This window comes from Podarcis vaucheri (assembly GCF_965113315.1).
Source record: "Podarcis vaucheri genome assembly, chromosome: 13".
Taxonomy (NCBI): domain Eukaryota; kingdom Metazoa; phylum Chordata; class Lepidosauria; order Squamata; family Lacertidae; genus Podarcis; species Podarcis vaucheri.
The window spans coordinates 54,685,811-54,708,317 of NC_138751.1; the positions used below are offsets into that span (position 1 = coordinate 54,685,811).

The 22,507-nt window shown below is 45.5% G+C and overlaps 2 protein-coding genes across 11 annotated transcripts in view; one reads left to right on the forward strand and one right to left on the reverse strand.

Annotated features, from left to right (window-relative positions):
• The window catches only part of LOC309516239 (zona pellucida-binding protein 2-like), a 26,326-nt gene extending 8,951 nt beyond the window's left edge, over positions 1 to 17,375 (forward strand). For 3 of the 7 annotated variants that reach the window (XM_082194927.1, XM_082194926.1, XM_082194925.1), the window contains exons 5-10: positions 2,503 to 2,721; positions 5,452 to 5,528; positions 6,291 to 6,465; positions 7,496 to 7,657; positions 14,503 to 14,575; positions 16,423 to 17,375. In XM_082194927.1, coding sequence (XP_082051053.1) covers positions 2,503 to 2,721; positions 5,452 to 5,528; positions 6,291 to 6,465; positions 7,496 to 7,657; positions 14,503 to 14,575; positions 16,423 to 16,816 — 1,100 coding nt within the window. In that variant the 3' untranslated portion in view covers positions 16,817 to 17,375. Of the gene's footprint in view, positions 1 to 2,502; positions 2,722 to 5,451; positions 5,529 to 5,760; positions 5,838 to 6,290; positions 6,466 to 7,495; positions 7,658 to 14,502; positions 14,576 to 16,422 lie in introns of all 7 variants that reach the window. The other 4 variants (XR_014212804.1, XR_014212805.1, XM_082194928.1 and 1 more) reach the window with 4 other exon arrangements.
• Positions 17,376 to 18,972: 1,597 nt separating this feature from the next.
• Positions 18,973 to 22,507, reverse strand: part of RECK (reversion inducing cysteine rich protein with kazal motifs) — a gene marked incomplete at its 5' end in the record, with an annotated part of 43,040 nt that continues 39,505 nt past the window's right edge. For all 4 annotated transcript variants that reach the window (XM_082194749.1, XM_082194750.1, XM_082194751.1 and 1 more), the window contains one exon: positions 18,973 to 21,606. In XM_082194749.1, the coding sequence (XP_082050875.1) occupies positions 21,391 to 21,606 (216 nt within the window). In that variant the 3' untranslated portion in view covers positions 18,973 to 21,390. The remainder of the gene's footprint in view (positions 21,607 to 22,507) is intronic.

A 22,507-nucleotide genomic window follows, 5' to 3' on the forward strand; every position in this document is an offset into this window, starting at 1 on the left:
ACTTGGGAGGAACTAGAATCATTGGCGCACAACATTGGTGCACAATCATTGGTCCCTGTCCTCAGTTTTCTAGAAGTGACTGAAACCTGTTGGAGTAATAGCCATGGCTGGAATGCCTGTACGGATAGGGAAGCAGCAAGCAAGAAGGCTTTCACCGATCTCTGGCTATGTTGTTCATTCATTTAGGTCACACCAGCAAGATTATTACATGTCTTCACTTACAATAATATCAAGAGATGTTTCTAACATCAGAACTTTCCCCCATAAAGACCCAGAAATATATTTTTAAAATTAAAATAATTGTATTATTTGTATGCCGCCCATCTGCCTTCGTTTATGCAAAGTCTAAGCGCTGCAAAGAACTATGGTGCCTTCTCAGTAGGGGCAGAGCCTTGAGGATGGATGGTAAACAGAATGGGGATGGGGGAAGTTTTAAGGGCATTTTGGCTGCATGTGAAAATAATGTGCATGCGTACACACACCTCTCCCTAGCACATTTTCAGCTGTTGGTCTCTTCTGCTACCTTCAGAAGCAGCGTTTCTTGTTTAGACCCCTGGAGGACATGTGACTCTTCTCTTTAGTGCTATACTGCATACAGATGCTATCTTTATGTGGTGGCTGCACCACCAAGTGCGCAAGTGAAGAACAAAGGAATGTTGGCTTGTCCATTCACTGTTCATTCTTTTCAGTGAATGGATATTACCCAGTTCCACCCTTACAACAACAAGGATATTTGTAAGGATGAAGGACATCTGAAAGATATTTTAATAAATAGACAATGCAACACAGAAATACATTTGGAAACAGTTAGAAACAAGCAAGGAATAAAGCAGTAAAAAGGAACATTCAGCCACATTATAGCCTCTTCTGCCGAGGTCATGCTGACTATAATAGAGAGGCCAGAAGGAGCATGGATTTCACACTCTCTATCTCTTTTCCTTCTGGTGTGGTGTTCTGTACACAGTATGCTTAGTGTTAAGATTTAGTCTTATTGTAAGTCATTGTAAGTTTAAGTTGAGTCTTCCGCAGCTGGATTTCTTATGGACAGTGCCAATCCTGAATCTTTTGCATTTGTGACCATTATGCTCATTTGCCTTCAGTAGCAGTAAAGCAGTAAAGCTCTGCTGGTCTTATTTTTGGGAGGAATCCTGCAACGTGTTTGAGTTTTTGCTCTGCTAACTATGCATTGGAGTTCTGTGCTGGATCAATATGAGTAGAATACATGACAGTTATTGCATAATTGTGCCTCTAAAGCAATGGAAAGGCATAAGATAATCTGAATCTATGGAAGAAACTGAACTTACACTATAAGCACAATGTTTCTGTCTGGGGCAACAAGAACAAGAGAACCTTGTGGCACCATAAGGACTAATAGCTGTGTTTTATGGCAACAGTTTTTGTGGACTTGAGGTCACACTTCGTCAGATGCATGAAGCGTCTTCAATTGGCTTAAGAGGACATGCTTCTTATACCCATAAGTACTCCAACCAGGAATGCGTTAATGATTGAAATGGAGCCCATGCAGACAATGGCAATTTTAGGCAAAGTTTGTGGAAAGGAACCAATGTTCATTTTGGGTTGGACAGAGGTTTCTAGGACTGGATCTGAATGGAGGTAGGAGCACAGGGCTCTTTTTCATGCCATTATAGGGGAAAAAATATGTCCATAGGCATTAGGTCATGAGGGTCATTAATATCCCAGAAAATAAATATTGCAACCAAATTGTCAGAAACTAGACACAGGTAACATATACAACAATGTCTGGGCTTCGTCTTGCACAGTCATAATATACTTCACAATGATTGTTCAGGACACAACCTCTTTATATCTTTGGCTTTTCTCTCGTATTGCAGTTCAGTGCTATTGTTTCCATTTTGCTTAGTTTTTGGTTTTATTTTATTATTTTTATGTGCATTGCACCTGTTCTAATTGCAATATTTTGTGTCCATTTGGTAAGGGCAGGCTGTAAAGGTAAAGGTAAAGGTACCCCTGCCCAAACGGGCCAGTCTTGCCAGACTCTGGGGTTTGTGCGCCCATCTCACATCTATTGGCCGGGGGCCAGCGCTGTCCGGAGACACTTCCGGGTCACGTGGCCAGCGTGACAACGCTGCTCTGGCGAGCCAGAGCCGCACACGGAACGCCGTTTACCTTCCCGCTGGTAAGGGGTACCTATTTATCTACTTGCCCCCGGGGGTGCTTTCGAACTGCTAGGTTGGCAGGCGCTGGGACCGAGCAGCGGGAGCGCACCCCGCCGCGGGGATTCGAACCGCCGACCTTTCGATCGGCAAGCCCTAGGCGCTGAGGCTTTAGCCCACAGCGCCACCCGCGTCCCAGCAGGCTGTAGGTATGTCTAAAAAGGGCAGGCTGTAGGTATGTCTAAAAAGGGCAGGCTGTAGGTATGTCTAAAAAGAAACAAATAAAATATTATGGTTAGGAATGCATTAGTCCTGGTTTTGGGTAATTTCTGTACCATGTTAAGAGAGAATATTTTCTTTTTCTTAGTGTATCATATGCCAGAGAAGAGTCTCCGCCTGTCATCTGAATTCACAGTTCAAACCTGTGAAACCAACGCCGTTGCTTCATTTGAAAAGCATTTCTTAAAGAAACTGGAAAGCTTAGTCTACAACCTGGGGTGTGAGATCAAGCAGTGGAGTACACAGTGTCATGCTTCTACAGACACACTGGAGAAGATAACACACAAGCTTACCTTTCAGTTTGTAGGTAAGGTGAAATCTTACTACTTCTGCATTATTTTATTTTTGACCATTGTGTGCAAGAAAATACTGTAGGCAAGAGGCCTGGAGGGTGGCCACATGAGAACGGGGCCTTTTCTGTGGTGGCTTCCCACACGTGGAATTCTCTCCCCAGGGAGGCTCGCTTGGCGCCACCATTACAAACAGTGTCTTTAGGCGCCAGGTGAAAATATTCCTCTTCTCACAGGCCTTTGGCTGATTAAACAATATATGACCTTTTAAACTGGGGTGGAGGTCTTGTTTTTGCTTGTTACTATGATAAGTATTTTTGTGTTTTTATAGGGTAAACCACCCTGCTATTCTCAGATAAAATGCAGTATTTAATAATGATAATAGAAACAGAAATAATAGAAATAGAATAAAAGGAAAGCCCTAAGAGCCATACATTATGTGGCAATTCAGGCCAGCTATGGCACATTCTCCCTTTGTGAGACAGCTGGCCACCAACCCAATAGGTTTGGGCACCAGAGTCATCCATTTGGGAGCCCAGCTGCCACCTTCTCCTTCTCCTCCTCCTCCTCCTCCTCCTCCTCCTTCTCCTTCTCCACCTCCTCCTCCTCCTCCTCCTCCTCCTTCTCCTTCTCCTCCTCCTTCTCCTCCTCCTCCTCCTCCTCCTTCTCCTTCTCCTCCTCCTCCTCCTCCTCCTCCTCCTTCTCCTCTCCTTCTCCTCCTCCTCCTCCTCCTCCTTCTCCTCCTCCTTCTCCTTCTCCTCCTCCTCCTTCTCCTCCTCCTCCTCCTCCTCCTTCTCCTTCTCCTTCTCCTTCTCCTTCTCCTCCTCCTTCTCCTCCTCCTCCTCCTCCTCCTTCTCCTTCTCCTTCTCCTCCTCCTTCTCCTCCTCCTCCTTCTCCTCCTCCTCCTCCTCCTCCTCCTCCTCCTCCTTCTCCTCCTCCTCCTTCTCCTCCTCCTCCTCCTCCTCCTCCTCCTCCTCCTCCTTCTCCTTCTCCTCCTCCTCCTCCTTCTCCTTCTCCTCCTCCTTCTCCTTCTCCTTCTCCTCCTCCTTCTCCTCCTTCTCCTCCTCCTCCTCCTTCTCCTTCTCCTTCTCCTCCTCCTCCTCCTTCTCCTCCTCCTCCTCCTCCTTCTCCTCCTCCTCCTCCTCCTCCTCCTCCTTCTCCTCCTCCTCCTCCTTCTCCTTCTCCTTCTCCTCCTCCTCCTCCTTCTCCTCCTCCTCCTCCTCCTTCTCCTCTTCCTCCTCCTCCTTCTCCTCCTTCTTCTCCTCCTCCTCCTCCTCCTCCTCCTCCTCCTCCTCCTCCTCCTCCTCCTTCTCCTCCTCCTCCTCCTCCTCCTCCTTCTCCTCCTCCTCCTCCTTCTCCTCCTCCTCCTCCTCCTTCTCCTCCTCCTTCTCCTTCTCCTTCTCCTTCTCCTCCTCCTCCTCCTCCTCCTTCTCCTCCTCCTTCTCCTCCTCCTTCTCCTCCTTCTCCTTCTCCTTCTCCTTCTATAAATGGTGTTGTGGTTAGAGTCTTGGACTAGGACTTTGGTGGGGTTCAAATTCCCACTTCCGCCACAAATATCCCCTGGGTGACCTTGGGCCGTGGTCTCTCAGCCTAACCTACTTGACCAGGCTTGTTGTGAGGATGAAATGGGGGATGAGGAGAACATCAAGCACCACCTTGAGCTCCTTGGGGGAAGGTGGGATATAAATGAAAGTATACACTGCTCCACTTTCCCTGATAAGGACACAGGGCAGCTTACAGATAAATATAAGAACTGCTAAAACGGGGGTGGGGGTGGGGTGTCATTAAAAACAATTAAAATTTTAGAATATATATAACACATTAAAAATCTATTAAAACCACACAAATCATTACTTTAAAAGCAACACGGCACAGTCCTTTCGTTAAAAGCAGTCAGCTCCCAAAAGCCCATTGGAATAGCAACAAGGAGGGAGCCAGTCTAGCTTCTCTAGGGAGGGAGTTTCAGAGTTGTCTGGAGCAACCACCACCAAGAAGGCCCTGTCCTGCGTCCCCACCAAGTGTGTCTGTGAGGGGGGTGGGACCGAGAGAAGGGCCTTCCCTCAGAGACCTCAAAATCCAAGCCGGTTTGTGTGAGGGAATACAGTCTGATACAGGGCTGTAATTTCCTTGTTGTTTTAAGATTGCTGCTGGTTGTTTATTGTTTAAGGAGCATTATGTTATGCCATGTATTGTTTTAAATGAGTTATGTATCCTGCCCTGAGACAAAGTGGTATAAGATGAGTTGTAAAATTTTGGAATAGATATATACAAGATCTATATACAGTGATACCTCGGGTTAAGTACTTGATTCGTTCCGGAGGTCTGTTCTTAACCTGAAACTGTTCTTAACCTGAAGCACCACTTTAGCTAATGGGGCCTCCCGCTGCTGCCGTGCCACCGGAGCATGATTTCTGTTCTCATCCTGAAGCAAAGTTCTTAACCTGAAGCACTATTTCTGGGTTAGCAGAGTCTGTAACCTGAAGTGTATGTAACCTGAGGTACCACTGTACAATGAACCTAAAGCACTGGGGTCATATTATGCGATGATAGTTTTAAAATTTTAGCGTGCAAGAAGGTTGCTGCTATATAAAATATTGGCATTGCATACAGATTCTTACATGTGGTGAAGTCACTGTGTTGTTAGACATGGGTTTTATCATATGGGGATACTATTGGAAGAACACTTGCATCACACAAATGTTTTATTAAAGTAGAAAAATTGCTGCTTACTTTCTCTTAATTTGCAGTTTTTCCTTTAGCACTGACCACAGCTGACCTCTGTAGAAGTCCTCAATGTGGAAATTCCACCAGCAACATGAAAGAGGTGAAGTAAAATTATACCAAAGGTTCACAGTGCAATAATGGCCATGATATTTTGCAGAACTTATGGCAAAAATAATAACTTAAGTGTGCAAAATCAGGGGTGCCAACAATATTTTGAGGACCTGGTATACTGTATGTAGATTGAGCTCTGCTGCAGTCGCCAAAGAAGGCACAAATTTGCATAATATTTGTGTAATATTATCTCACATGCAAACTTGCACCCTCTTTTGCAGGTGGTGGTGGAGCTTACAAAAATAAATCAGGGGTCACATACAAATAATAAGATGTCCAACAGACAGAATATTAACAGGTGAAGATTTCCCCATAACTGTCATTCCATACTGTTTAATATCTGCCTGCCACATAGCTGTTAAAGTCACAAAAGTCCTCCAGTGCTAACACCAAACCATGTAAAGAAGTCATGTTTTGTGAGGTGTAAATGAATTGTGTTATTGTGGGTCTTTCATCTGTTGATCATAGGCTGGCAGTACAAGTGGCAGCCATTTTGCACACATCCAGTTGACGCATGACTGCCAATGTGCAGGTCCTTTTGGACCCGGAAGAGGGCGGAATGGAGGGCAGGACAGGCTTACACGCACTCTGTCTGACAATGTGCCATCACGCACATGGCGCACGGATGTCTTGGGCACAAGATGGCACTTCTGGCTTGTGTTGTGTTTTATCCACAGCCCACCGTGAATCTAGCTAGGTCACAGTTTGGTCTCTGTTAATGTGCAGCTCTTGTTAACTGTCACACTCCTAGGCCTATACCAAGATTAGTGAGTTCTTTGAAGTCGAAAACGCGAACTCCTCTCACAGTGATTATTCAAGTTACCTTCATGGTACACTGAATGCAGTTAAAGTAGACCACTGCAAGCCAGGATTTGGGAAGATCATAAATGCCCTCAGCAATAACACAGAGTGCCCAGGGTGTTGTGGTGAGTTTCCAGAGTCTGTATGTTAAAATAAAATAAAATACTGCTGACTAATTTTCATGAAATGTAGTTTCTTGCTGATTTTTTCCTTCACCGATTTTCCTTCTTTTAATTTTTAAAATTGGAAACAAATTTCTTGGGGTGCGGAGATCATTATGACAAAAACACATTATTGCAATAAGGGGGAAAGAATGAACCTTAGTGCCTGCCTGTCAATCACTAACCTAACAGTGACATCAGGTAATGGCCACCAGGACTTCAAGGCAGCATTGCAGGGCCTCTGAGAAGCAGGCTGGACGTCACTGCCTGTTGATGGGCAGTGAATTCAAGGCTGCTTTCTGCAGGGATCAGCTGTGTGACCAAGTTTCCTGTAGGGAACTCAGTCTTGGAGCTGATCTAGCTGTATCTCTACCTGCCTCACACCTGGCATGCTTTTGGGGAAACTGCTTCATGGGCAAAATTGGGAGCTATGCTCTCAGTGTTTTGCTTGCTTATAACAAATGAGTGCTGATTTTGTTTATGTAACTCACCTACAATCGTATCTTGTTTTGCAACCAGGATCCGTTCCGGAGCCCTGGCCACTAGCCAAAAAGGATGCAGGGCAAAGCACTGCGTCTGTGCACGCGTGCAGAGCAGTTTGCGCTTCTGAGCATGTGCGGCGCATGATTTGGTGCTTCTGCGCATGTGCGAGCGGCAAACCCAGAAGTAACCTGTTCCGGTACTTCTGGGTTTGCCATGGACGTTCACTGGAATGGATGATTGTCCCTGTGGGCAGATACATGTGGCTAAATGCCCCAGTGAGGTTGTACATTTCCCTATGTAGAGGGAGAGGCAAAGGACCCATTCCTGAAATTACTGTGACATGGAGCACCAGGCGGCATGTCTAGTCACATCAGTGTAACGTCCGAAGCTGGACGTTCAGCCTGCCATGAATGGAAGTCAAAAGCAGGCTAATAATTTCTCATAAATGTAAGTGAATGAGAGCCGTAGTAATTTTGTGTGTGTTGCCCCCATGTCTTTTATTTTTGGATAGTCACCTGCCCGCCAGGTAGATTCAGTGCAGAATATGGTACCACCTGCACTCTGTGTCCTGCTGGATCCTACAATGAAAAGTATGGTCAAGCAGCATGTGAAAATTGTCCCAAAACACAAAGCAGTGATGGAGAGGGTGCCAAGACAGGAAGAAGTTGTCATAGTAAGTAGCTTATCTTCACAGGCATCGTAGGAATTGGTCTTTTGGTTTTCCGTATCTGGTGGGGTGTTTTCACATGAGGCTGAAGTAGTTCTTGCTTCAGTCAGTTTGTAATGCTGATACAACACCCATATTTAGAAGGCAGTTCTATGATTTTGGCTGACTATAGTTCCCCACTTTCGCTGTGTATACTCTGGGTATACTCTGCCAGGTTGAAATCAAGTTGTTGTCTAGGTGTGAAATACATTTTTCATGTAATGAATGAATGAAACTTTATTTGTGTCAGCCATTGGCCATAGCATCAAAAGAACATTGTGATGTACACAGAACAGAATAAAAAGTTGATTATATAAAACACAGTTTAGGGTCCTGAATCAGCAGTCAAATAGTGGACATTATTCTGATTGTCCCAGCTAAAAACCTTGCAACCTTTGCTGTCATCTGCTCCGCTTGATCTGCCAGGAGACAAGACACTGTGGCAGTGGTTGGGCAACCTGGAATGAACAATAGAAGAGGGGTGATAATCTCATTCCTTGGGTCTTTGTAAAGAGTGCAAGCCAGGAGGACATGCGCCACTGATTCAGTGCTGCCATCTCCGCAGGAACATAAGCGTTTTTCATATGGAAGCTGTTAGAATCATCCCTCAGGTACAGCTGGGGGCAATACATTCAGTCTTGCGAGGGTAAAAGTGCATCTATATTTTGGAATTGCTAGGTTATACAGATAGGGTGCCAGAGAATCAAAGTGGGAGGATGGGAAATGGTCATACCTTGGGCAAAATTTCCTTATTGTGGCCAAGTTGTTCTGACACTCAATATCATTTAGGTGTTGGCAAATTAGACCGTTTGCTTTGCTATAACCCACGGTGAGTAGCTGTGGTGGGGATAAAACACAAGACTGAAGTTTTTGATTGACAATTTTAGACCAGGCGCTCTTGTGACAGTCTTGTTGCACTAGGGATATCAGACCCGGGGGATTTGAGTTTAGGTGATGCCAGAAGTTAAATGACCTGTGCCAGATCCATAATTCTACTGAGGGGAGATTCGCCTCGAGGCGCAGTGATGCGTTTGGGACACAGGGTGGTACAGAAAAAAATTGCCTTAAGAACTTTGATTGGACAGCTTCTGTGGATCCATGGTAAGTGCCAGCCATGAAATACAAGAAAACCAAAGTCATGGCTTTCTCAAGAAACTATAAAAGGTATAGGTAAAGAGACCCCTGACCATTAGGTCCAGTCGCGGACGACTCTGGGGTTGCGGCGCTCATCTCACTTTACTGGCTGAGGAACCTGGCATTTGTCCACAGACAGTTTTTCCAGGTCATATGGCCAGCATGACTAAGCTGCTTCTGGCAAACCAGAGCAGCGCACGGAAATGCCGTTTACCTTCCTGCTGGAGTGGTGTCTATTTATCTACTTGCACTTTGATGTGCTTTCGAACTGCTAGGTTGGCAGGAGCTGGGACCAAGCAACGGGAACTTACCCCATCACGGGGATTTGAACCGCTGACCTTCTGATCGGCCAGCCCTAGGCTCAGTGGTTTAACCCACTAGAGCCCATAAATGGTATATGGACAACCAGCCAATCAAACAGGTCAAAGTTTTCAAATATCTTGGCCTTATTTTCCAGTCCACGGGGTCACGAGGAGCACATCTGAAATGTGCAAAAGAAAAAGTGTCCCAAAGCACCAAAATTCTGACATGCTTTTTCCACACAAAAGGTGGCAAACGTACACCCTCAGTCCTGGAACTGTTCCAAGCTAAACCCCTAGCACAGGTATTATATGGAGCTCAGATTTTTTCATGTAACTTCTCTTGGTGCACACAGAATCAGGCACTTCTTGTATGGAAATACGTGGACAGTTCACTCCCTGGAGAGATATTGACTGGCTGTAGCAGACTGCCCCCACATGGGTGGGGGAACCTATTAGAATGTCTGGTCCCCAGAAGCACTGCAGTCTTCTACACCAGTGTCAGTTGGATGGGCAGAGTACAAGTAAATTTAAATGAATGAATGAATGAATGAATGTTAGAATCATAGAATCATAGAATCATAGAGTTGGAAGAGACCACAAGGGCCATTGAGTCCAACCCCCTGCCAAGCAGGAAACACCATCAGAGCACTCCTGACATATGGTTGTCAAGCCTCTGCTTAAAGACCTCCAAAGTAGGAGACTCCACCACACTCCTTGGCAGCAAATTCCACTGTCGAACAGCTCTTACTGTCAGGAAGTTCTTCCTAATGTTTAGGTGGAATCTTCTTTCTTGTAGTTTGGATCCATTGCTCCGTGTCCGCTTCTCTGGAGCAGCAGAAAACAACCTTTCTCCCTCCTCTATGTGACATCCTTTTATATATTTGAACATGGCTATCATATCGCCCCTTAACCTCCTCTTCTCCAGGCTAAACATGCCCAGCTCCCTTAGCCGTTCCTCATAAGGCATCATTTCCAGGCCTTTGACCATTTTGGTTGCCCTCCTCTGGACACGTTCCAGTTATCATGTTCTCCCTTGCCTCTGCTGCCTCCTGCATCCAAAGTCACAGCAGCTCCCTGTCTCCACCCATGCAGTCCTCCGCGGTTCCGGCAATGCTCTCCTCACTTCCCTCCATCATTCTTGCCTCTGTCAGATCAGAGTGCCTGCTCCCTCTCTGCTTAGTTGCTGGGCAGAGACTCAGCACCTGAGACTTGGCTTCATTGGTGTTGGCCTGACTCTCACTTGACTTCAGCTGGTGATGAGTCATGTGCTCTCAATCTTGCACGCCTTCATAGTCACTGCCCCAACTGTTCTGCCCTCCTAATCCTCCTCCTGGCTCGGGGTGGGGGAGGGAGTCAGGTTCTTCCAGGGTCCCAGCCTCCTCTGTGTGATTTCTTCTTCCTGGGCTCCTGGTATTCCATGTGTCTTCCTGCTCTGACATTGGCCAGCCCCTCTGGCGCCTCTTCGTGTTCGTGCTGAGGTCTCCTGACCTGAGTCCCAAGGAGTTCCTTGTCCTGCCAGCCTTGGTGCCCCTACCACCCCATGGCACTATGGAATGGTTGCCCCTGAAAATGCCCTGTGGCCAAGGGGAGCTCAGAACGCCCCTTCTTTTCCCAAGAAGCTTGGAGCAATAGAGTGCACTAGAGTGCAAGAGCCTGGCGTGCTCTGGTCCATGGGGTCACGACTAAACAACAACAGAGTGCAAGTGGCAGAAGTATTGTAGCAAATAGGACCAAATGCAGGATAGAGCGCATGGTTATGGCTACCATCTGACAGTAATGGTGGCAAAGGAAGCATATTTTGCTGCCACTGTTGTGCCCCATAGTGAGTGCTGCTTAAGGTTGATCCAGTGGGGTGGAAGGCTTAACTGATGAATTGGTAGCCTGCTATGATAAATTTGCAATACACTTTGAGGACAAAGTTGCTTTGTGACAGCTCTGAACTTGGGGTCACAGTTACGGCAGCCCACAGAGGCTGTTGGAGCACCATCCAGTCTGATTTGTGAGGATCAGCTTCACTTGTTGCATCCTGAGGAAGTGGAAGTGCAGGGATTTGGTCCAACACGAGTTCTGCAGCCTTGCCCATCGTGTCAAAGATGATCTAGCACAAAGAAAGAGGAGTCTGGGAAGTGGTTGATGTGTCATTACAGGACAGAATGATATTCACTAATCCCTCCTAAGAGGTACCCCACGAACCCTGAGGTATTCAACAACTATCACCCAGTTGATAAGACCTTTTGGAGAGCAAAGTAGTCTGAGTGAAGGAAACAAATTATTTAGACCCATTTCAGCCTGGCTTCAGGCTTCAGGCTTCAGGCTTGGGCATAGCATCAAGACAGCTTTGGTTGCCCTGGTTGATGACTTCTTTCAGGAGAGAGAGAGAGAGAGAGAGAGAGAGAGAGAGAGACTCTGAGGGTATACTAACCTTGTTGATTTTCCTTGATCTCTCTCTGGCTTTTGGCACCATAGCCACGGTCTCCTTCTGGAGTGACCAGGTGGGTTAAGGCTTCAAGGCAATGTGGTGCAGTGGTCCTCTCCCACCTGCAGCGTCGCTATCACAGAGTGGAATTGGGTGTTTCCTGGTTGCCCTCACGGCTTTTGGGGTGTGGGGTCCTGCATGATTTTATTCTGTTTCCCACATTATTCAACATCTGTATGGAGTCATTGGGAGCTGATGACATGCAGGTCTACTTTTCCTTCCCATCTGAATTGGGAGAGGTTGTGCGGGCGCTGGACTGGTGCTTGGAAGCAGTAGAGGAGAGGGAAGAGAGACTCTGTTTTCTGTCAGGGGATGGATGTTTCCACCTGCCTTGTCCCACCGTCCAGCCCTGGAAACCTGCAAAATGGAGCCAGAAGAACTCTGAGGGGGACTTTCTGCCTTTTTGGATTGAGGTATAAAAGATTGGGGGAGGGGTTGCTAGATACCAATGTCATCAGCTTTGGGGCTGCTTTTGAATGGAGTTTGAATGAAGTTACTGGATAGAATGTTAACCTATTTGTGAGCTGTTTCAAGAGCAGCCCAGATCTGGCTTGTCCCAAAACCTTCCCCATTGCCTAACAAATCCAGCCCCCTTCTCCGGCCGTCACCCTCTCATTCACTCATTGAAACAGCACAGCCATACCTGTGTAGCTGACTCCGTGTGTGGAACGGATAGCATTTCAGAGAAAGCCCAGCGGCCTCCAGAATCTCTCAGCTACATTCCCCCCACATATTGGTGCCAGGAGTGACCCCTGACTCAGTGTCCACAACCCTCTTGCTGGGCAGGCAAGTCACCCTGTGGTCTGCATAACCACCACACACCCAGCTATCCAATGAGCAAATCACCCACTACCAGGATCCTCCCACCAGAAGGGGTATCCTTGGCATGAGAGTTTACCTGCTTGATCTCTAAGGAAAGGGTTCCTTTGAAGGAATCCTTTCTGTCTTCCTCAGAGTGATGCCTTCCTTCCCCCACACCCTGCTTCTCCATGGCAGCAGAGGAGCTGCAGTCTCGGAAGTGGGACACAGCTACCACCCCCCCCAAGTCCTCATCCAACAGTCTCTCTGCCTCTCTGCTTCCCTAGGTCAGTCACCTGGGGAACTCAAGGGAACTCATTCCTTGGGGACCAGGAGTTCATTTCAAGAACAATTTCTACCCAGTTAGACCAATAGGTGTACAGATGACATTACGCAGGACAGCCCCCTCACCCATACAGTACTGGCTTCAATCTACAGTTCTTTTTTCTTTACCGTTTGTTGAGTTAGTTGACTTGGGAGCTTGGGATTTGTTAGGACTAAGAGTGGAGAAGCTGAGTGGTTTGCCCTTGCTTGCTAGCCCTGCTGCTGAACTTGCTTAGCTGCCTAAATCACTTGCTGTCTTGATGCTTTGGCAGGTGAAGTTTAATGTCAGGGCTCTTCTTACTGACGTCTAAAGTTCTGAGACAGACAAGCTGGCCCTCCTCTTCTAGGGTATGATTACCCTTTCCCAACGTTTTCTGAAAACTTTTTGAAAGGGGGCCATTGGCTTTCATAACAGCTTGTTCATCAACCCTATTGGCCGTTGCAGAAATGAAAGAAGAGTTTCTTGCCCAAAGACTTCATTTAGCTTTAGTTGTCACATTGACCAAAAAGCATTTCTCTGTGTCTTAATGGTCATATTGAACTACACACACAGACTTCGACTCTGCACTTCTCTTGGCATAGGTTGCTAGTTTATCAAACATACTGAAATTTAAAGTGGTGTGCACTGGCTAGTTCTGGAGTCTTCATAATCATTATGGCATCATCTAGTTACTAGAAGAATGCTTCACTGATTTTCATTGGATGCTTCTTCTGATTTCTGTCCAGAAACAGCCAAACACACGATCATTGATGCCACCAAAGCAGGCTTTCTTCCTTGGCGTCAGTGACTGTCCTTCTGGCTGGTTTTTGGGAAATGTTCATATCTAGCAAAAGTCCAAGTCTTCTTGTTTTTAGAGGGCAGCACAAAACTCTTCTTTTGGGGGAAAAAGCTTGGTTAGAGGATTGGTGGGTTATGTTCTTGTATGTGGCTTGCTCAGTGGTTTTATGGTGTGATTTTGTTTCCTGTTTTTGAAATTCTAAGTCATCCAGAATGGTTGTTGACCATGCTATAGCATATTTACAGGATATGTATTGGTTATCACTAAGCAGATTTGCAGAATTCCATACCTGCTGCCTAATTCACAATGTTTCTGCTAGTCATATGGAGGAAGAAAGAACTAAAGATTCCATTCAGGGGGGAAAGCAGGCTAGACAGCAAGCTGGACGGCACTGAACAACAGGAATCCCTGCTCAACTCTCCCTCTAGCTTAGCCTGTTCCAGGATGGTGCTCTTCAGATGCTCCCATCATCTCTGAACCTTCCTGGCGATGATGGAGAGTTGTGGTCCCTAACATCTGGATGGGACTGTGTTGGGGAAGTCGGCTCTAGCTCCTCACCACACACACTTTCCTGCCTGCCTTCACAGCTGTGGTGTCATGTGCCGAGAGAATTTGCAATACAAATCCACTTAAATTGCACAGCAGCAAGGCCCTGCCAAGGCTGATGGCCATCCTATGTCCCCTATAGTAAGAGAGAGCAGCACAACCCAACAGGGAGGAAGAAGGGTGATGCTGCTGCCGTGGGACCTGCTGTTGTAGTCCAAAGAGGAGCGGTCTGAGGCATGAAGAAAAGAGGACAATGGGTGTGGGTGTGATGCTACCTCCCTGCCCCACCTCGTGCTCTGAGGATCGGAACGAAGGTTGGAAGAGCATCCTTGTTGAGGCCCACTAGCAGGGGGCAGAGGTGGGCTGGCAAGCCCTTTTCAAGGGCTTGTGTGTGTGATGTTTGTGTATAGTCACCATGCTAAATAGATCTCTGTTCTTGTTCATGTTTTTCAGAAATTCTACCAATGTGGATGGTTTTTGTAATATCTTCCGCAGGAACCAGTCTTATTCTTGTGACAATTTGGCTGTAAGTACCCTACCCTTTTACATTGAACTTTTACTTTACATCTGTTTATCGCCTCTAACCCCTGTGCTCCCTTGCATTGCAGGAGCTGAAGCCTGTTGCTGCTGGACACTTTAGGAAAATATGGCTTCCATAGCAAGTTCTATAGGTGTCATATATGTGATGCTCCACATGTGTATGAAGGCAGCTAGCAGTTTTATGCCTAGAATTTCTTACAAAAGATTTGAATTAACTTCTGCTTTTCGTTTAAAATCCCCTTACATTCCACACAGTTGTACAAAACTGCAGCACAAGCCACAGAGCAGTTGCTGCATTGACTCTGAAGATGAGAAGTGCAAGTTTGAATCCTTGCTGAGGGCCAAAATCTTATGCTAGAAGTGGGGAAGGGGGTTCCTTTTCAGCCATGGGGCCACATTGCCTTCTGAGCAATCTTCTGGAGGTTGCCTGCCAGCAGCAGGCAGGGCCAGAGGCGAAAGGGAACAGACCAACGGATGGAAACGTTGCCTTGCCACAGCACAGTAGGCTGCTTTCTGCAGATACTCACACAGCCTTCCTCACCCTCAGTCCAAACCAGCAGGAGGCCTGGCCAGAGTTCAAGGATGTATTGAGCCGGGCAAAAGCACTCAAGCATGGTTGTGTGGCCCAAGGAGAGTTGCAAAGGCTAGAGACCTGGAGGGCCACATTTGGCCCCTGAGTCTGAGGACCCCCAGCCTGTGCTTAAGAGATCTGTTATCAGTTCTCCCAACATTTTGATTTTAACTTTAAATCAGCCAAAGCTTGAACTGGACAGGAGCTGATAATGTGCGTTAGTTCTTCCCCTGCCCTATTCTGTTTAAGCAAAGAGGATTGGGAAAATGGAATGGGGCAGACTTCTCCAAGCTCCTCCAGCTCTTTCGAATTACCACTCCCGTCAGCCTGTGATCCTTGCCTAGGGTTGCCATATTCCAGTTAGGCAACCCCACTCTGGTTTCTGTCCTTCAAATCACCAGCTCCCAGTGTTGCTTTGTAACAAGGGAATGAGCCATAGGGCTTTTCCTACACTTTTGTGTAGAACTTTCAGCTGATGTCCAGGGTCAGATTTAAAGCACATGGCCTCCCTTGAAGAAACCTGGGAACTGTAGTTTGATAAGAGTGCTGGGAGTTATAGATCTGTGAGGAGTAAACTAGTTTCCAGAATTCTTTGGGGGAGACGCCATGGGCCTGAAATGTATGGTGTGTATATGACCCTAGTTCACTATGATGGCCAAGGGTGGGGTGGGGAAAGGGTGGTGAACTATCAAAAAGTAAATGAAGAAAATCAACTGCCCTGAATTTCCTTTTCCTTGGTAGAGATGTATGTGCTGGTGTCTGGCATGACTCCCATCTGTTTCAGGGGGAATAATGTCAATATCATGCTGATTGAGAATTCTTCATCATTCATGAAAGGGCTGTGCTATAATAGTGGAATTTGGATGCTGCACTTAACTTTCTGTGCTGTTGATGTGTCTATTTGTTTTTACATGATTACACTTTATGTAATTCATTAAACTGCGAATGAACATTTTGTGAGCTTTCGCCACAGCAGGGTAAGTGTATCTTACGGGAGAGGTGGGAAATCTGTGGTCTTACTGGATGTTACTGGACTCCCATTAGCCCCAGCCAGAATAGTTAGTGTTTGGAGATGTGGTCCAGTAACATTTGGAAGGCCACAAATCACCTTCCCCATCATACAGCTTGACCCCAACCCCCTTTATAGTTAAATCCCTTTCATTCCAGTGCAGCCTAGCCCCAAATGAATTACTTAGCAGTGGATAGGAAGTATGTTCACCTATAATACCAGCTAACTAATTTTTTCCACATCTCTCACACAGCATCATAAGTAGGTGCTGCAAAAAAACAATAGCTGCTCAATACATCAGAGAAGCAGAATCTGGACTTAAGAGGAGGCTGCAGGCATTTGCGAATATTGCAAGTGATGCAGAAGTACAAGAGCAAAGAAGCAAATTAAGCCCCATCAAAATGCACAGAAACAAAGTTGATTTTCTAGAAGATGAATCGGTGGGATTGTTAAGCAACGATGAAGCGACAGAACCACCCACCACTGCTGGTACAAGTCCATCTCCTGTCCAAACAGGACTAAGCGATTTAGAAAGTAGCTTTGAAGACAAGTCAATACCCACACTGGACAATGACAATTTTATTCCAAGGGACCTGCCACCCAATCAGCAGAGATTAGTTGACATAATGAAGCACAATCTGCCCTAGCTGCTGTAAGGTTCTTCACAGATTTGCATAAACCTACAATTAGGAAACAAAGGAATAACTTCCTAAACAATATTCGCAAGAAAGCTGAAAAATGAGCTTGCTTAGTGCTTGCAATTGGGAAGCAATTTTCAGTCACTCTATTTCTGGAGAGCACTTCAGCAGGATAATATAGCTTCAAGAGGGCAGTGCATTGAAGTACACTCATTTTCCCCCCTCAAACTGGCAAACTGTCCAGTTTAGCAGATAATGGAAATTGTTGAAGAAGCTTACTTTACAAAGAACTTGCTACAGAGCCAAAGAAGAATCTAGACCAAAAGCAATGCTGAGTTTAGAACTATTGTATTCTGTAAGCCAAGTGGAAAATGTAAGGATATACCATATACAATACTATAATCTCTGTGTATTCTATGTGATTTGCATTGTGTATTGCTAGTAGTAGTTAGAAGAATATGTTCAAAATGGTTAATCTGAAGCAACGTGACGGGCACATATCATAATACTGAAAAGTCTAAGAGCCTGTTAGAGAAAAGAACCCCTTGAATAAATTGGCTAATATTGCTATCTGCTTTGCTGCTTGTAATGTATAAAGTCTAAACCAAATAATACCAGTATTAGCAGCCACTAGCATAGGGGGACCATAGATTGCTTGGCAAACGACAGAGCAACCCCCGTTTCACCCTATACAAACTTGAAACCTTGTTTGCCTTTGACCCATTGTTCTGCTAAAAGAAGGGCAAAACGTACAATGGAACCCACAATCCCTTAATGTCCTGGAGGGGGAAATGAGCTACTGCTAACAGGTGTTTTTAAATATTTTGTCAAAATAGTTCATAAATTATCTTGAAATCTCGTAACGTACTGAATTCCAAATCACATTTACACATGCAACCTAAGCCCTTAAACTCATACATGGAAACATTCCCACTTTTCACTTCAGCTCCTCATGCTCCGAGGCTGCTCCTGAGCCAAATTTCAGAATCAGCATTTGGGCAGGGGGCTGAAGTGCTACATATTATGGATAGGAAGATGCTAAAAGAGCAGAACAGCACCTAAAATCCATTCAGAGAATGTTTGAGCTCTCGGGAATCAGCTGACACAGAGGTTTTTAGCTTTTTCTTCAGTTCCACCCTGGCCTGTGGAATGAAGTGATTTTTTTTCTGCACACTGGGCAGTGAGAGTTAATGCAGAAAAGGACAGGGCTCTTTACTGCTAATAACTGGGATTTTGTGGGAAAGAAAAAGGATCTCCATGTTTAGCCTGGAGAAGAGGAGGTTAAGGGGTGATATGATAGCCATGTTCAAATATATAAAAGGATGTCATATAGAGGAGGGAGAAAGGTTGTTTTCTGCTGCTCCAGAGAAGCGGACACGGAGCAATGGATCCAAACTACAAGAAAGAAGATTCCACCTAAACATTAGGAAGAACTTCCTGACAGTAAGAGCTGTTTGACAGTGGAATTTGCTGCCAAGGAGTGTGGTGGAGTCTCCTACTTTGGAGGTCTTTAAGTAGAGGCTTGACAACCATATGTCAGGAGTGCTCTGATGGTGTTTCCTGCTTGGCAGGGGGTTGGACTCGATGGCCCTTGTGGTCTCTTCCAACTCTAGGATTCTATGATTCTATGATTTGAAGGGGCAACAAGTAAGCATGAGAAACAGCATCTGCTGAAATTTCTCTTAACACATGTATTAAAGTTACAGGGTCCAAGTTTCCCTAGGCTGCATGTCTAAGGTAACAGCTCTTTTCTGAGGCCTTGCCATTCCACACCTCCTTTGCTTACCAGATTTTCTACAATACCGTTTCCCCCTTCCATGTAAAAGGTGAAACCAGCCAACCCATAGCAGTAGGAATGCAGTTCAGAGCACACCGTTTAAGGGCGAATGCGCATTATAGATTTTTCCTTGAGTACTGTGCTCACTTTAGCACTAGTCCCTATTTGGTGAAACAGCCCATCTCACATGGTGGACTGGGGTGCTGCTGCTTTGATGCAGAATAATACGTGGTGGTCCTTTCCCCCCTTTGGGTCTCCTCCAGCCGCCTAAGAGAAGATGCTGGCTATCCAACAGCTGCCTATTGTTTTATAGAAATGAAAGCTCCAATATTCAAGTATGCCATTTTATACCTTTTATGAAGTTGCCATATTTTTAAAGGACACGTGAGAAAATAAAAAATATTTTTATTAAAATAAAGGTTTTCATATTGCATTGCAAAGACTTTTTCCTTTTTGTAAGAATACAAAACACTTGCCACGACATTTGACGACACAGAAACGTTGAAATTAATTTTCAGTTCCTCCTTTTAAAGTTCAACAATTTGGCAAAGACGATGCAACCTTTATACCCTTCAAAAGTTGGCTATCATAATACTGATACAAAATACTTCATGTAGATAAAGTTCAGGTGCACAAGAACAGGGCACAAGCCAGCAGATGGGTCTCCTGGGTATGTCCTCCTGAAGTGAATAGGAGCTGTGCAAGAGCTCAGATTTACTTCAAATAGGCTTCTACCGGAGATCTTCCCACTGATTGAGCCCCAAGAATTAAAACATATACTTTGTATAAAATATGAACACACTAATGTGTAAATTTAGATAGTATGCAAATACTGTAATATTTAGAATGACATATAAATAGCTTGAATTCTTCATAACTTTGCTTCTATAAAAAAGGGTCAAGAGAATACTGCATTTGCATCTGTATATTGCATACATTTTTTATGTAAGAAAGATGCTAGCTTAAAACATGATTGACATTGCAGGAGGGGCACACTGCAAAACCCTTCTTTGCATGTAGAATTTTACACAAACATGCTACTCTTTGCAGAATTAGGCTCATGGCTATATTCTTCATAATAAAATATAGAATGTATTTACAGTTGAGTTATTCAGTTCATTTTTTTGGTAAGTTAAGTAGCAGCAATTTGTTTCACTTAGAAATTTATGTTTTAAAATATTCTGAATGATATACCTCTAAGTCAGGGGTTGCTAATCTTTTTTGGCTTGAGGGTCACATTCACTTCTGGCCAACCCACCCGGGGCTGCATGGCAATAGTGGGTGTGGCCACCCTACACTCACACATGCGCACACAAACATGCATAGGCAGAGAGCCTCCCTTCTCCTTGGCTGATCCGTGTAGACCAGCTGACGGGGAAGGGCTATTCCCTGCTCCTCACTCATCAACTTATTGATCTGTTGACTGGGGAGGGGTGATCTTCTACATCAGGGCCAGTTGGGGAAGTTTAAACTTCTGCCCACCCCAGCTCCATGTCTGCATTATCCCCGCCCCCCGCTTCCTGGCTTTTGCCGCCAGCATAATTGGTAGGGTGTTGGGGAGCACAGATAAATTTGCTTGGGGACTGCACCCGCCCCCCCCCCAGGGTTGGTAGTTAGCCACCCCTCCTCTTAGTAATAGACAAATATTGTATAAAATTATAGCAAAGTTTTGGTTGGGGGGGGGGACTTGCATAACGATTTCCTCTTACATGGAAATCAAAATATCTTCCAACAGTTACTTTGCCTTCACAACAGGTGTTCTGTCCCTGGAGACTGGACAGAGCAAGAGACCAATCTAGCAGGCCCATAAGTAAGTTTAGGGTGCTGCTTTGTGTGTGTAGTTTATCTATGTGGCTGTGGAGGGACATTGGCAGAGACATGTGCTCCCAAGCCACCCCTGCATAGATAAAAGTGCACACTTTCATCCAAGTTTTGATCTAGGGAGGAATGCATAGCCCTGTATGCTCCATGAGACCTATTTTGTCTTGTTTTCCACCCCTCCAAAGATAGGAGGCCAGCTAGTGTGGGAAGGCTGCAGTCCCCTGAAGCCAAGCCTCCCCAGTCACTAGCTGGCCTCCTCCACTCAAAAGGAACAGGAAGTCACAGGAAGTGAAAAACTTCTGTTTCCACTGCAGTGATAGTTCTGCTCACCATCTTCTTATACATGTTGTTGATACCGACTTCCATCAACCCCAGCCAGCAATGGTCAATGGCCAGGGATGATAGGAAATGTAGTTTGACAAATTCTGGAGGGCCATAGGTTCCCTATCCCTGTTTTAACAAATGCAAGGGTAAGGCAAGGCTCCTAAATGTGAAACCTGACTTGTACCGCATTGTAAGCACCATGCAACTTAGTGTGACTTACTTCCAAATAACTGTGCATAGCACTGGCTCGAATGGGGGACTTCAGCTTAAGGCTTGAGACAGAGGATGTTTTTTCTTCCATATAGTTGAAAGCGGTATGCTAGCACTTTAACTGTCCAGTCAGTCATTTCTTTTGTCTTGCTACCATGTTCACTCAACACATTTTCCTGATTTTTGAAGCATTGCAAAATTCTCCAAAACTGTTTGACCAAAAATGACAAGAGGATCAAAAGAAACAAATGTGCACACCAGAGACAGAGCCTTCAACTCAGGGCAGGGGAAATCGGTCTCCCAGGTAAATTGTACATTATTGCTGGTGCTGGGTGGAGTAATCACTTTGGTCATATAGTTTCCTCTCGGAAACATTATTAATGTTACATTATTAATACACCGTTAAGTTCTGAATGTCTGTCGCAAATCAAATTACAAACCTCACTTGCCACTACGTATTAAATATTGTGGCTGTGAAAGTGAGCACAAGGCTCCAGAAGAAAGTACACTGTGCTTGCATAACCAGGCTGCAAGAAGAAGACATCTTGCGTGAAACTTCCACCTGGGCCGCGATAAGTGCTGAAAGTGGCACATGGGATGCTAGAGCAGGGCTGTCAGAGTTGATCAGCGATTCTATCTTTTCTGCTTCTTTATTGCAGGCTTCAATCTAGGGAAAAGAAGAGTGAGCTTCCAAAGTATCTTTCTACTGCATAAAACATCCAACAGCATTTCCCCCCTTAACCTATCCCCTCTCCCCCAATTTCAAATGGCATCCTTAAATGCTCTGGTCCAGGTGTAGAGAACATGGTGCCCCTCCAGGCGTTGTTGGGCTACAACTCCCATCAGCTGTGACCCGTGGTCATGCTGGCTGGGGCTGATGGGAGTTGGAGTCCAACAACATCTGCAGAGTACCACGTTAGGTACCCCAGGATAAATTACTGACAGAAGACTGGGTATAGAAGTCAGTTTCTTGAGCAGATACTTTGGAGTTTGCAAGACAACCTCAGAACATATCTGCTGCAATCCCGATAAGCATCAGCTAGTTATAAAAGTGGTTCACAATTTGCTAGCTATAGAAACCATAAAACCAGTTTGTTTGTTTCTTAGACCAGAGGCACTCTGAGTTTTATTCATTTCTTACTAAAAAGAACTGGGATTCTGCACCTGCACCAAGCCTGATGAGGAACGGCTGAAGGAGTGGGTATGTTTAGCCTGAAAAAGAGGAGACTGAGAGGAGACATCCTCAAATACCTCAAGGGCTGCCACATGGAAAAGGGAACAGGCTTGTTTTCTCCTGCTTTGGAGGGGAGGACTCAGGCCAGTGGCTTCATGTTACAAGAAAGAAGATTCCTTCTGACAGTACGAGCTGTTTGACAGTGGAATGGACTCCACTGGGAGGTAATGGACTCTCCTTCCTTGGAGGTTTCTAAGCAGAGGTTGGATGGCCATCAGTCATGGATACTTTAGTTGAGATTCCTGCATTTCATGGGGTTGGACTAGATGACCCTTGGGGTCCCTTCCAACTCTACAATTCTCTGATTCTGTGATCCTCAATACAGACATTGGAA